The sequence below is a fragment of the Stegodyphus dumicola genome, chromosome 9 (genome assembly GCF_044657685.1).
Source record: "Stegodyphus dumicola isolate Sdum_Otavi_A_Nest chromosome 9, ASM4465768v1".
Classification (NCBI taxonomy): Eukaryota; Metazoa; Arthropoda; class Arachnida; order Araneae; family Eresidae; genus Stegodyphus; species Stegodyphus dumicola.
The window spans coordinates 52,418,833-52,435,615 of record NC_140776.1 but is presented as its reverse complement, the minus strand read 5'-3'; the positions used below and the strand labels follow the sequence as shown (position 1 = coordinate 52,435,615).

The window sequence follows — 16,783 nt, the reverse complement described above, 5'->3', positions numbered from 1 at the left end:
CCATTTTACCAGATTTAAACTGATGATCTATAATCCGGAATCGCCGAAGTCCCGAAGAGTCCGGATTAACGACTTTTGACTGTATAATCACAATAGAGTACTCAACTATTATGCACCTGACAAGCCGTATGACAGGTGACGATCTACTATGATCTGTGCCTTGTGTGTTTTGCCATTTATAAACTATTTTAATAACTAGTAAATTGTTTACATTAAAGAAACCTGATAAAATGCCTGGCAGGTGCATAAAGGAAATGTACCCATGATACAAGTAAACCAGATATTAATTTAAAGAAATAAATTAAAAAGTGTTTGTTAAATTTATGTTTCATTACTTTTTGTATTATTATAATTTTGCTTATATAAACAGATTTTCAGAAACAAAATCAAGATTCTAATTGCATTTTAATTAATGTGTGGCAGAGCTTGATGTTTCAATGTTTTATATATATATACATATATTTGAAAGAAAATTGTGTACTTCCTTATTATAGCAGTCCTCAACATTGAATTGCTAATTAACCAAGCTATCTCACCAAAATCTCACCCCGTGTTTTTACACAGTACAAAGTCCAAGATTCGGATGTCCAATATCCAGAATGATCAAAATCCGGATCTTAAAGCAACCAAACAAACATTTTTTTAGAACTTTTTTTTATGCTTTAAGCATGTGCATTTGATTTTTTCCCGTATACAAAAATGTGGAGAATGCAGATTCTTAATTTCACTTTGGCACTAAATAAAATACCTTGTTATTGAAGAAACAATCAATTTAGCATAAATTTGTGTGAACAATAATCTGGCTCTGTAGCTCAGCATCTGCTTAGTATACATCTCAAACCGAAACATTCTACATAGAAACATCATTGATTTTACAACTACTAATATTTTATATCCCTGACATCCCCAACTTGGTGAATCATTATTTATTATATTTTGCTTTCATCACGGTATGTTTATTAACACATGACAACTTTAATAATGACTCATGCAGCGATGCCTAAACACTTTTTTTTTATTAGTAACTGAATAACAAAGATTATGGAAAACTTTTATGCTGGCATAAAAGGCAATTACAGATTTCAGTTAAATGCGCTAAATGTTGATGAGGAAAAAATCAGCAAAAATTTCTTTCCATATGCAAAAATAGATTTTATTAATGATACTCATAGGCCAAAAAATTACATTTAATGCTATATGAATTACGAATAACTGATTTTTTTTATTCACATAAACCCAGGACCGGCGCCAGAGCTCGTATGGCCACACCGGGAGGCAGAATTTAGAGAAGACAAATTTTGGGGAGTATAAAGAAGCGGTGAGTAGCAAAATTAAGAGATGATAAAATTTTTAGAATTTCAGAAAGCATTGGGACCCAAAATTAAGGGGCAGCAAAAATTTAGAACTCAGAGAGGCACTTGGTAACAGAATTTAGGACCCACAGAGACAGGCAAAATATCTAGCACCAGCTATCAGTAAGCTTAAGTCTATGTGGAAATTTATTTAAGACTCGAATAAGACAAAAGTATGTACAAAAATTAGACACAAGTATAACAAATAACTAAATTAATACAATTCACGCTTAATTGTTTCAGTGCACGATAGAAGCAAGACAAAATGTAATGGAAAATTTTGTCTTTCGTCGCCAATCTCATGCTACACAGCCAATAACGTAGAGCAGGCACTGTTAAACTAAACTAAAATTATACTGTACTGATTCCACAGAGTTTCAGTTAGTACAGCAGATCGTGCTGTCAACTTTTTGATTTTATCCAGATTATTGTTTTTCGCATGCTGTTATAATTAATTACAGCAATTTTATCAAAACTAAAATTTGAAGAGTTTCTAATTCTGGAGCTGCAACAGGATCTACAAAGCGAAAGCATGTTTCAAAGTACATTAAACTAAAAGCCGAATCGCTGAAAAAAATGGATATAAATATGCCCGTCCGAAAAGCATTGTAAAGTCAACTGTGTACGACATAACAGAAAAAGGAACTTTATGAATTTTTGCAGATTCTGATATCCTACTCGCAGTGAAAAACAGAAAATTATTCGCTATGCTGAAGTGATAGTTGAATTTTCCGACAGAGACGCAGCAAGGGTGTGCCACTGACGAGTCCAATGCTTATGGCTCAAGCCAAAATATTTCTTGAAGGAATGAACTTGAAACCGAATGCACATAGTCAACAGATTGGTTAACCAAATTTTAAAATTGCCGTGGTATAATGTAATTAATAATTTCGGGTGAAAAAGCTTTAGCTGCTGAATTATTTCCAAATGAATTCATTGAGCTCGTTAATAGTGAAACATATACAGAACAAATTTACAACGCTGATGAAACTGGTCTTTTCTGTCATTATGTACCACGAAAAACCTTAGTAACCTCTACAGAAAAGGCTCCAACTGGTGTCAAAGATTCCAAAGCTAAATAGACTAACAATTTTAGCATGCACAAATGCTGCAGGAATTCACAACTGTAAACATTTCATAAACGGAAAAAATACACAACCTCAAGCACTTAAAGGAGTAAAGATTTGCCCACTATATATCATGCAAATAAAACAGCACGGATGACACAAGCATTAATGTATGACTGGTTTGAAAGTTATTTTCATACCCCAGGCTTGGCAAAATTTTAATTTGGTTTACCTAATGATGCAAAAATTGTCCTGATTGTAGATAACCATTCAGCTCATATTTCACTTAAAGCTTTAATGAAAGATAATGTATCCATGTTATGCTTTTCTCCAAGCTGTACGTCCATCATTCAGCCTATATGAATATTGGAATAGTGTGTGCGCTGAATTGTGAATATAAAGTAGCATTTTTAATATTCATGTTAATTTTCTTCAATAATAATTTTAGCATAAAATCTGCTGTGTGAAGCATCACAAAAATGTGGGTGGATGTGCATCCAGATACTTTAAAAAGTGCTTGGCATAATTTATGACCAGCTGGCCATATTTCATGGTGAGGATGATGAAGATGATAATTGCTAATTTGAAGGCTTTCAGATATTGCAAACCACAGGTGAAATTTTCCAATCAATGGATTTCTTTTAAAGAAATGTGGAGAAGCGGTAAGAGATGATATAACAGAAGTTTTTCATTGCGATGACAATGCTGCAATCATCAATTAATTATTAATTAATTAATCAATTAAAATCCGTAGTTGCTAAAAAAATGCTACCAATAGTGAAGAAAGTGACAGAGAAGTTATTGAAAAGAAAAAAATTTTGATTGACAAATTAGCCGGAATTCTTGACACAGCAACTACAGACCTTGAACAGTGAAACTTTGTAACTGAACAAGAAATTGTCTGTCTATAGAACTGAAGAGAAAGTATTAGCACAAAAAACAAAGCAACTTAAACAATTTACATTTAAAGAAATGTTTAATAAAGTAAACAAATAATTATTAAGCTTCTTTTATAAATTTTGATATCCTTTAGATTATAAATGCTTAATTATTTCATAAATCACAATTTCATATTTGTAATTTTATAATTTCTATATGCAATCTTACTAGATTTAAAATGATAATCTAATATCTGGAAAAACCCCAAATAGAGAATGCCAAAGTCCTGATGAGTCCAGCTTTCAGACTATGTACTGTACTTTGCTACATGTAACACCTTGGTTGATTTACCTATTAAATTTTGGGGGCCACTATGATAAGGAAGTACCCAAAATTGCTTAAATCACCCCCCTCAAAAATATTCTTTTGTTTTGTTTTGTTTTTTATTCCAGTTTTGTTTCTTTGTACTTTCTAATTGCATTTTCTTGTGTTACTGCATTTTACTTTCTTATATTGCACTTACTGTACAAAAGATTATTATATTTTTAAAATCTATTAAATCATTATTAGCATATCGCCCTATCTTGATTTTGTATGGTTTCTTCCCTTACCGTGACACAGCTTTATATTAATAAAAATTAATTATTAATTGTATTAAAACTTTTTATAAACAATGGGATTTTGATTATGTTGATTAACTTCTGGTACCTATTTGGCTCTCGATCCCCAACCTCTTAATCGATCTCTTATAATCATCATCGATACCTTTTAAAATTTCAGTATCTTCAGGGGATCAATACTGACCCCAGTCGCGATGATAACCCCTGTTCTAAGCTTAAAGGGCCGTTCCCACTGGGGTTTATCTGAGCTATTGGAATCAGTTCCATGTGTCGATAGCTTCGCTGTGCCTGCAGTTCAAATTTTTTAACATGCTGCCCTATGGGAAAAAACTGGTTTTGGAGATGGGTCAGCTACGTCAATTGTGTTCATTAGATAAACCCCAGTGGGAATTGCCCTTTAGACATCATTGTAAAGAACTTCACTTCAACAATACATATTGATATTAGCATGTGAAATGGTCAAGCTAAACCTGCATTAAAACTCACAAAATCCTTAACAGAATAATCACATTAATATTAACAAATAGCCTTTAAGTAAGCAACTTCCTGCCTTGTATAAACAGCAAAGACTCATAAATTTTAAAATTATATGAACTTCATAATGCACTTCCATAAAATACATCTTACTCATTAAACATGTCTAAATTTATTAAAATGAAATTCTGCGATACTCAAAATATGAAAAAATTATAATCTTGCATATCATTTCAAAGCATATATATATATTAATAAATCAGTTATCTTACCACTGCCAAAATTTCCATGCAAGTATTTGCATTCTTGAATGATTTTGAAGAGTGTTTTAGTTTTTCAAAGGCACATCGAATTTGCAAACGGCGCTTTCTTTCTTTTAAACTTTTCACTTGCAAATTGATTGCAAATGGATCTAAGTTTGAGCTGTACATGCTTTCACATTCATTATCTGAAATGTCAGACTCACTTAAAATTTCCGAAGTTTTACGCAATTCTGATAAGCCATCAAAACTGTCATCTACAGTTTCGATGTCTATGTCCATATCTAAATTTTCCTTCACATCATTACAAGGATGAAGTTTTCTTTTACAGTATTTTTGTGTCTTATAATAGTTATGACAATCAGTTGCTGCTAATGGACAATTGGACAATGACTCTGAACTACTTGTCTTAGGCATACTTGCATCAGTCTGGGCATCTTTCAGTTGATCACAAGATGAAGACAAACAACTTTCATTTGAATCTTGGTTACCTATAATACACTGTTTTGCTAAACCATTTTGAAGAATTTGATACTGGCTTTTACAGTTTTCTTTATTTATATTATTAAAGGGTAAAACCTGAGGTGAAACAGATGGTAAAGTTTTCTGATTGGCTGCATTAGTAGCAATAATTGTAGAATTATTAACTGTACTAGATTTAGGCCTCAATTCTTTAGCTGGCATGACAGACGGACATATAAAATACTTGTCACCTACTTTATATGCTTTAACTTGCAGTCCTTGAGGATTTACTTGTTGGAGAGGACTGGGCAATGTTACTGAAGTATTACAGCTATTTAAAATATGTGGAGTTTTATCAGTCGTTATTGTGCTATTTAATACAGCAGAAAACGAAGTCGGTAATTTAGGTAATCCATTTTGTATTAGAAAATTACTTTCTGTATTTTCAACAGTTTTTGGCAATTTGAAAGTCACAGGACTAGAGCTTGGTGTATTTTTTGAAGTATTGGGATGAGAAAGAGTAGGTACAAAAGACATTTTCCCAGAATTTACTGGATTACAATTTAAAAAATTTAAACCAGTTCCTAGTTCTACAGCAGAAGCATTAGGAACTTTATCAGATGTTACTTTCCGAATAAGAATGGGCAATTTGCCTTTGGGGCCATTGGTAGATGAAACTGGTGCCTTCTCAAATGTCTCTGCAGGCATCTTAGGAAGTAAAGGAACATGTGAGCTCTGTCCAGTTTTACTAATATTTGTAGTAGCCTTGACTGGAACTAGAAATATAAGCTTATCTGACATATTTGAAACTGGAACACTGACTAATGCACCACTAGAATTCTCTTCCAATGGATTGAAAATCTTATGAATTGGATATGAGGGCATGTTGTTATTAACATAGCTCACAGAATTTGCAGTAGATAATGAGGCCAAAGAATCATTTGGTGCAACAGCAAAAGGCTGTTTTATAGTGCCTAAGGAATTTGTTAATCCTAAATTAGTGACATATATCATAGATTTTGATACAGAAGCATTTTGATTTACAGATTCATAAGGTTTTGACTGAACTGTTACACTATTTGAAAGTATATTACTTAATGTGTCACCTGATTTCTTTACAGATGCCACATTAATATATCCAGGTGCATCAGAACACTTATTTGTTTCTTCTGATGAACTGACAGGTTTAAGATTGGGCAATTCTTCCTGAACACTGATTTTTGAATCTGGTAACTCTGATACAGATTGCAAAGAATTACTTGTCAACGTACTCGTGTTGTTCTCCTTACTGCTTTCATCTAAAGAAATCATTTTATCTTTAGTAATTTTACATGAGCATATGAAGTCTTTTTTACTTTTTTGATATACAACTGTTCTCGAACAGGGTAAACAGGAACATATAGGAAAGGGATTTACAGTATCTGATAGCAGATTCTGATCTTCATCAGTATTTGAAACAGATTCATTAACTTTAGTTTTATCAAAAGTACGATTTTTCATATTTGACATTTCAGAAGACTCAGATTTCTGCTCAAATTTCTTCAAGCATTCTTCTTTAATATGTTCCACTGTAGCATCAGATAAATCATCAGATGTATCAACTGCTTCATCAGACGAACTTTCTTCTTCTTCAGATGTACTTTTTTCAGTGCATGATACAGAATCCTTTGTATTTTCTGGAATGCTTTTTTCCTCCACTGTTTCAGATGATATCTTTCGACTTTTCTTCGTGACATTTCCTTCTGGTACAAGAACTGGTGACACCCATTCCGTGCCAGCAGCAAGAACGGCTGAATCTAAATAACGAGCAGGAAGTCTGATGGAGCGTTTACCTCGTTCAGGTGGCAATGCATTATCAACAACCTGAGAAGACTTTAGCTTGCTTTTCAATCTGGACATAGTAGTTTTTTGTACTTTGCTGGACATTGAAATTTTAGGAAGATACTTTTCCCATGATTTCACCTTTTTCTTGACTTTCTGCTTAAATTTTAATTTTGCAAATAGCTCATTCGATACAAGAGCAGCTACAGCTTTATAAGTACGGTTAGCAGACAATGCAGGACCTTTATCAAAGTATGACTGGTTTGACTGCACTAACATGGCAACATCTTTTCTTGTACCATACATATTCAGATTATTCAAAAATTCTTCCAAGAGGTGAGGTTCATCATCTTTCAAAAACAATGTTTTCTTTATAACTGGTAAGGATCCATCATGTGACATTTTAAATGATTCTGGCATTTCTTCTTCACTCTCTGAAGATGAAGATGACGACGATGATGATGTTGTACGTGACTGCTCTACCCTCAGCTTTTTGCATGAAATATTTGACACCTTATAACCCTCTGAACTACCAATGTTTTCTTTCTTCAACCGCAAAACAACTCTTGGCGATACGCGACAGGACTCAATATCACCAATTTTTTTCTTTTTTACACATTTATTTGATACAGGTTTCACATCACTTGATCTGATTCTTTTCATCCCTGACAATTTGGCAACAGGTATATCATCATCAGTAGAATCCTCATCTGATGATCCTATTGTTATTATAGGTGCTGGTGAATCACCTAAAGTTATAACACAATCACCTGAATTTAAATTATCTTCTCTATCTTTAAAAACATGATTTTTCTTTGGCTGTATAACTCTATCAGTTTTTCTCAGTTTTCCAAGTGATAAAATGGATGCATCAGGTGGAATAGGAATAATATTAGGGTTCACCTTCTGAAGTAAACTAACATTCAATACAGAAGAATTAAGCAAATATGAATCTAACTCTGCACTCACAAAAGCAGACATAGGGTTCTTTTCAGGTGAATATTTTTCATCCATCTTTTTAAGTGAACATTTTTCATCATTCTTTTTAAGTGAAAATTTTTCATTATTCTTGTCAGTGAGGCATTTTATATCAGAATTTTCCTCTTTTGATGAAACTGGTATAGCCTTTACAGCATCGTCATTTAATTTAGCCTCAGAAGTTACTTTCAAATCATTTTCTGAATGTTGTATACGAAATTCATTAGAATTTTTTTGTTCCTCATTCAACTTAAATGCTTTTTCTTCCTTATTTTGCTCATTCAAAGTCAAAATTAAATTGCTAGAATCTTGGCTAGAATCATCAGTTTTTATACTATTACAGTTAGTAAATGACTGAAATTGAGTTTCAGGTGCAAAATATTTATTACGCCAACCCTTAATCTGAGTTATATCAGTAGTTTTTGTTGGTACAATCATGTCAAGATCAATTTCTGCTGCTTCTGGCATTCGATTAAATTCCTCCATTTCCTGCTTTGAACGAAACTGGAAAAATCGAACACCTTCGATTTCTTCAATTTCAGGGCCTTCAATGGACATTTTCTTAGTTTCAGCTACGTTTAACTGTTCACTGATAGAACTTCTCCTTGGCTCAAAACATGGAATAGGACAACGATCTACTGAAATTCTTTGTAATACAATTTGAGGTTGACGAATATCAGTAGCAGAATCATGAGAATCAGCATCTTTAGACCCATATTTTTCTTCAATATCAGGACACTCTACTTTTATTTGAAAGGATTCTTCTGCTTCAAATGGAACAAGAGTTGGCATTTCAGGCGAGTCAGCTACATCAATTACTTTACAGTTTTTATCTTCTGTTTCTGGAACAGAATCATCATTATCCAGACAAATAGTAGGGATTAGCTCAGGCATATTCCAATCTACATTTGAATTTGACTCTACACTATTTTTACAGGATGGTGTTCCTTTATTAAAATTCTCTGAATGATAAGGTTTCTGCAAACCAGTTTCTTCATGATCAGAATCCAGTTTTTCAGATTTTATTATAATATTTTCATCAAATTTAGCTTCTGTATTATATATATGATTAACAAAGTTTCTTTTATTTGCTACAGGAGTACTTGTTAGAGGGGCTAATATTTCAACACTAGATGAGCTTATATCAGCTTCATAATCAGGGACTAAACTATCAGAGCTAATATTCTGACTAATATCAGAAAATTTAGAATTTATAGAATCAGATTCAACTCCAGCTACATTAGATTTTAATATTTTACTTCCATTGACAAAGGTATCATGCGTAATTAATTTCTGTGCAGTATCTTTCTTATTTGGGGAAAAATTATTAGACTTTTCCCAAGGTAAAATACAGTCATTTATTACCTCTTCTGCTTTGCTTTTAATAGCAGATAAAAAATTCTCAGCATTACTTGTATAACCATTTTCTGCAGACTGGCTGTTACAATCAAATTCAATACATTTTTTTGGGACATCAGGCCTCACTTCCATAATCACTTCCTCAGTCACACAATCACTTACACTACAAAACAATGGTTTAGACATATCATCTTTACACATTTTGGAATTTCCTTTTTTACCAAAAGTTCGGCTATGTGAATAGTTTTCCGATTCACAGCTTTTAAATTCTGTCATAACATCTCCATATCTTTCCATTTCACAAGTTTTTAAAGAAAAACTTCTCTTTTAACATTTTTTTTCTTCAAATAAACAATAACGAAGTCACAATTACTAGCATACAGAGCAGTTTTCTGAATCTAGATCCATTATAATGCAGCAGATGCTTAAGAAATTATTTTGATTGCCTGAAATGAGAGGAAAAACATTTTTAGTATAAAGAATCATTAACAATATTTTAACTGATAGAACTTTAGATAATTTTGCGTTAAGATATTTTATACACTGTTTTGCAGGATCAATAGTGAAATTATAAAACAGATCAGTAGAAAAAATCTTAAATACAAAATCATGTGAACAAAATTTTATTTCCTAATCTGTTCTGTTTAAATTATTTCTATTCAATTGTTTTCATCATTTCACCTTAAACTGAATACAGGATAACTAAGGTTCTGCACCTGCACAAATGAAAACTAGAATAAACAGAGTTAGTGAACACAGCACACTTATACCCAGGTCTTTTAAATGTTAAGTTAGTGATCTTATTTTCTTGTTAGGACTTTCAGTTGCTCTTTGCTGGTTTGCACAAAAAGGATTTAGTTCCTAATTTCTCTCCTTTTAATTCCCAAAAGCAGTGATGGATAATTTTTTGCAATTTAGTTTGTACTCTAGAAAATAGCAGGAATAAATATTCTACTTTTATTGCTTCCTGTTAGTTAAAACAAGTATTTATTCAATTATACTTACTTGAACAACAGAAGTTAAAACATTTGAGAACTTTTGAGCTAAATCCATAGCTAAACACTAGAATATTCATTTAGAACATTTTTATTACATTTTACAATTAACGAAACCACTTAAAAGAAAAACTAATAAAAATCATCACTCATCTTTTACAGGGGTGGCTTAAAGAAAAACTAAATTCATCATGAAAACTCATGCCTGGAGATCAAAATCAGCCGAATGAGGTCTCGTTACTAAATTAAAGATGTGAAACACATAGTAACTACATAAATACATACTATTAATATGGTCTACAACCATTATTTAGCAGGAAAATATAGAAAATTTTTAGAGCTCTACAGAATGAAGTGATCAAATCATTTCATAACATAGTTGAAGCCATAAGATGACATAATATTCAACAAAACAAAAGAGATTTCCATTTTTTATTAAACTATAAATAAATAAAAAATTTTGATAATGTCAATTAAAATTAGAAGTTAATACAGCAATTTCAGAATAAAATATGTGCAAAAAGCATACAACAGCTGCCAACCTTGAAATATGAAAACCCAAGAGATTCTCGTGTGAATAACTGGGAGTTTCTGAGCATCATATCAAAAAACTCCAAAATGACTTAAATATACTCTATAATGGTATTCAGATTACTGAGAAATTTATAATATGATTCTGATTTAAATATATAATCAGTTATTTTGAATATAAATATTTAATTACTTACTCTCAATTTTATGTTCCATGGCTAACTTCATTTTGTTAATTTTTTTACACTTTTAAACCAAGCTAATTCTGAGAAGAAAAAAAAACTTACTTATCAAAGAATTTTTAAATATGGAGAAAATAAAATTAATTCTTAATATACATACCATTATATGGATAAACTTAGTAGTATACCATTTACTGTTGTAACAAAGAAATTAAATATACTTAATTGATTTAAACACTGGTGGAATCTTCATAAAAAGTTCTACAGATATCTATAGTAGTTTAAGACAAATCAAATTTAGTACCAAAAATTTTGCTGAATATCACAGGATTGAAGAATGGAGTTTACACAATTTTAGATCAATTAATTCAATAAATTTTATTTATTATCAGGAAATATATTCATTAGCAAATTCTAAAAATAACTGGGAGATTCAGCGATCTACTAAAAGGACTGGGAGATGTGATGAAGGGTAAAATTGGCAGCTATGGTATACCAATATTAAATTAAACAAAATTTACCCATTCAATAGCAATGATTTTTTTTAAAAAATGGTTGATCGCACCGACAAAATCTGACAGGGATCTTCCCTAGAAAAATGTGTTCTCCCTGAAATCAGTGAAATACATTTACTCCTTAAAGAAGAGATTCATATTATAGTTTTTCAGAACACATAGCCTTTTTCTACAATCAACATCAATCTAAAATTTAAATGTTGTCTAATTAATGTTAAAATATTACATTTAAAACATTCTGAACAAACTGAATATTATATTACAATTCATATACAATATATTAAACTAGGAAGTTTTGAAGATATTAAAATTTTAAATGGCGTGTTACTACTTATTCTTTATGAACTGTTAATTCTGACAAAACAGTTTAGTTTAGTTTGAAATACAGAGCTGAAAAAAGCAAGGTTAAAAAATGAATTAAATTAATTCGAGATTCTTTAATCTAATCTAAATGACTAAAATACAAAAACAATAGTTTTAATGAGATATTTTAAATGATGCAGAAATTGGTGTGACCTAAGCAGTATGGCTTACCAACAAACCAAATAATCAAATAGTAATGCAACAAAATAATATGAAAAACCAGAAAATCATAATCATCTAAATAAAATGCCAGCATGTATGCAAAATGAAACAGCTCATTCAAAATTTCATTTCAAAAACATTTAAGTAGAAATTTTGCATAGTGACTGAATTATTCTAGGCATGGAAAAAGTCCATAGACTCCAAGATGAAAATCTAATTTATAACAAATGCTCAAATTAACAGAGACAACTAAACAGTACACCTTGATTCAAATCTTGACTTCCTAGTAATCACAAAAAATTAAGATTATTCACAAATCATAAAAATGTTGCCTGAGCCAAATGACTAGAATTAATTACGAGCAAAGAGAAAATATTACTGTAATTTATAGAAAGATATTAGAAGTATATAAGATTCACCTATACTTAAAATACCAAAATACAAAAACATAATAATAATAATAATAATAATAATATAATAATAATAAAGTTACACAAATTTTTTAAAAAGGAAATTAAAATCACAGAAAAATGCCTTCATAAATTAACTTTAGATGTCACAATCAAAGATAATTAGCATAATAAACAGTGTTACATAATAAAATCATGAAAATGCTATATGCAATGAAATAAACAGTCTTTAATATACAGGAGTGAAAATTACGTATGATACATCAAATGCATCACACCACTAAGAACATATCAGTTGTAATTATAATTAAACTGAAGGCAGTCTATACTAGGAAGCTACATTAACAATCTTCATAAACACATAAAGTTGAATTCTACAGAAGAATGCTATACTGCAACAAAGAATCTCCTTTCACGACTACAGCACTGAAGGTAATATTACAGGATTAAAAATACAACTACTAGCCTATAACGAATAAAAATGCAATTAAACACTAATGAACATTTTATTAAACAAATTTTTTTTTTGGTGCAAGTATGAAAGGTTACTCAAATTCCTGACTTAAAGCTGCTGCCAATCAAAAAATTTTAATAACGATAAAATAACCCTTGTTTCTCATGAACTATGATCAAAATGGCCTAAGTGTTTTTCAAATCAACCCATAAAAGATCCAACAAATTACTAAATTTGCAAATGCAAATTATATTTTTTTAAATATCAGTCACTAACAGATGAAATTTAATATTTAATACTTAAAAAACTACTTTTTAACTTTTGTTAAAGCATTAAAAATAATAAGTTTTTATTTTATAGCAAGTATGAAAATATTAAAAATTGTACATCAAGAATACAATAAATAAATAAAAATTTAAAAAATAAAAATCACTATTTTAATAAATATGTTAACATTTTAATATAATATGCTTAATATAATACGTTAATAAATCCTTAACAGGTTTAATATAGTGTTCGATGTATCCTAGTATTACCTTAAAGGCAGCTCCAGAGATACAATCTTAAAATTTCTACATATTTGTGTTTCTGCTTCCAAATTATTATCTGCAATATAATCTAAACATATACAGCTCAAATCTATTTCATGCTTTTTGCCATCCGATACATTAATATAATCAGTCTTCTCTTTTTATTTTTCAGATTATAAATAATTGTGAAATGAAATATTACCAAAAGTTTAGTATTTAATAGTTCCAATAAAGATCACAAAACTAATATTCTTTCAATAGCTTAGAAAGAATACAATATAAAATAATTACGATTCAACGCTTCAGACATCACCAAAAAATTTTTTCAGATAAGCAAACAAATGCGCATCCCATCACCAGTTATTTTGAAATGGAAAGATCTGTTAGCACTGTAAAAAATGCCAATTGACAATAACCTTATGAAAGAAAAGGAAAAACTGCAATATAGCTGTTTATTGAATTAGGGTTACTGTTGAAAAAAAGACAATGCAAAATTACATATACGTCATAAATTTTAAAACAACCATTAACCCAACTAAAGCAAAAAATGACTATTTTCTTATAGTTTTGATAGTTTAAATTTTAAAATCAATTTTTTTCCTCTCGCCTTTTTGAAAATTCTTATAAAACATTAAGATAACAAAATTTTACAGTAGATGCAGTTTTTGTATTTACTGCCATATACATATGATTTTCTTATGCATCAAATTCATTTTCCCAATGTTCACATTGAAATGCTTCTGCTATGAACCAAACCATAACTTCTTGCAATCTTTCACTTTTACCGGTTTTGAAAGATAAAAATTTGCAAATATGATGCTTCACAATAGATCTAAATGGTATTTTGAAAATATTTTCTAACATAAAACAAATCTTCAAACGTTTTATCAGTAATAAGAACAAGCTCAAAACTTAATGGCAATATTTCTGAAAATCTAAAACCTTAAATTAATTCTTTTTTTTTTTTTTTTTTTTTTTTTTTTACTCTTTCTTATGGAGCTTCAAACAATTTATTAAATGTCATGAAAAAAGTTTATTTTACAGCCATTAATTTTACATGAACAATTACTAAAAAATTAGTGACTTTTTGAATAAAATGCCCTAGTTCTTTGATTTTTAATGCCTTTGCTCACATATGCCATAAGTGAATAAAATATTGACATGTTATGACTAGCACATTAAATTTCTCTATCATTATTTAGTATATTACTGTATTCTAATATTAGGCTATAATTCTGTGCTACCTTAAATGTAATCCTACTTGCTATAAATCATCTGGAACTAATTTATACATTCCAAATTTTTAAAGTTTTATTACCACAAATACCCTTTCAAAATACTTATGAAATGAGACTGTTTTCTGAGATGATGTGACCTAGACTCAGTACTAAGTATAATTCTTCATAATATGGATATTATGCAAAACTTAATTTTTAATAGATTCTATTTTACAAATTAATTTTAATGCTTATTATTAATTCCCACAAAACTACTTTATACTTCTGCTTTTAAAATTTGTTAAAGTACCTCAGTAAAATTCAACAGCTGAAGTATACTTATGTAATGGGGTAAAAATTAGGTCATTTACGACTTCCCTGCCATAAACACATTACAATAGTTAAACTTATGTTATTTAATTAAAATGGTATTCAATCTTAAATTTTAAACACTAATTAAAATTTGCTTCAGTTAAACTGATTTGAGGCAATACAACCTCTCACTAACAGGAAATAGATGAAATTGATTATCATTTAAATACATGAAAAATTAGGAAATACATTACTGTATTAATACTTTTTTTATTTAATAACTCGAAGACTTTGTTTATGACAATATTTCTATTTAACTGCATCAGGAAATATGGATGAATTCAGTTTATTTAAATCAGCCACCACCCACTAAACTTACTTCCTGCTTCCCTAAAACAAGCGAACTGGCTATTTATATTAAAAATATAGACAAAATTTTCCAAATTTAAGTTGATAACACTTCAATGTGATTCTACAAAAACATGTGGATTTCTCCTTTTCTTTATAAACAATTCTGAACGAGAAAACAATCGTTCAGTAAACGTGAACTTCATATAACCCGAGATGTTTATAACCCTAAAAATTTACTTCTTTTTGACCAAAAATTCCAAAACATAAAACTGATAATAAGAAATTTTATTTAAAATTATCAGTAAATATATTCGTCATGCTCATAAAAGTATTGGCGCGCGTCATAAGCCTAATCGCATACTGTATGTAATTCTTTATACGTTAAGGAAGATAATTGTAATATAGACTGGTGCAACTGACGCGCATGACATATAAATAATAACTCTTAGGAACGGTCAGAAATTTTAAACTTACCTTCAATATGCTATGTACCATTATGTACCAATTTGTATTCCATGCATAAAAATAAAAAGCCATTTTAAACAGTCGTCTATCTGACCACCCAAGGTCGCCTCTCATTATAAAATTCCGTGGCAGAACAGAACTCGAAGGACACGTGTTACCTTACACAAAGGTTCAATATCATAGTATCTTGATACAATGTTGTGATCCACAGCAAAAATTCAATCAGCAATAACTGAAATATATAGTGAAACACGCAACAGATCAATAGAGCCCATTCAGTACGTCTTTAGGCTTAACACAATCGCTAAAACGTTCTACTCCCTATCATTGCGTTCGTATTAAAAATCTTACGTTGAGAACAAAGGCATTTGTATTTGGTGATGTACTCTACATACTATTACAGCACCTTTTACGTTAACATTACTATTATTCGGTAGGTCAGTAACGGGCAGAAGAAACTGAATAATAATTTGAAGACAAATAAATACTTTGCCAAATAAATATCCTTTTCGTCAGCGGTAGGGGTGAGGGGGAAGTTTTCGGGGCTCCGTTCTTTACGCGCAAAAATTTGACTTGCAGTTTTTCGGCTTTGCTCTATATTAAAAAGAACCAAATTTTTATCCAAGATCAGAATGCAGTTTTATATTAGTTCTTCCAGAAAGACAGATTTCGCTTCGTCTTTCATCAAGATAACGTATAACATGCAGAATTAGCTAAATAAATTGTATAAAATTAACTTGGAAGGAATGGCAACTCAGAATTTGTCCCGTATACTTATATGAAAATGTGTAGTTTATTGTTCTTGGATGAGCGTACTTAAATATGAAATGCATAAAAAATACTCGAAATTGTGTTAATGTAGCAATATAAAGGTTCATTATATAAATGAGGAAAGTATCTTATGAGAATCAGGCATAAGTATAATTTCAAGTTTGTTACAATGAGAATATTTTTAAGATGTAGATGCCTAATAGGATAGCTATCCCTTAAGTATTATCATATTTTGTTTACTCCATTGTAGCTA

General features: G+C 30.3%; 1 protein-coding gene across 3 annotated transcripts in view; it reads right to left on the bottom strand.

The window, feature by feature from the left end:
• The window catches only part of LOC118181322 (uncharacterized), a 104,417-nt gene extending 88,114 nt beyond the window's left edge, over positions 1–16,303 (bottom strand). For all 3 annotated transcript variants that reach the window (XM_085823431.1, XM_085823433.1, XM_085823432.1), the window contains exons 1-2: positions 15,769–16,303; positions 4,665–9,718 (exon numbers count right to left, since the gene is read on the bottom strand). In XM_085823431.1, coding sequence (XP_085679557.1) covers positions 4,665–9,569 — 4,905 coding nt within the window. In that variant the 5' untranslated portion in view covers positions 9,570–9,718; positions 15,769–16,303. The remainder of the gene's footprint in view (positions 1–4,664; positions 9,719–15,768) is intronic.
• Between the last annotated feature and the right edge of the window lie 480 nt (positions 16,304–16,783).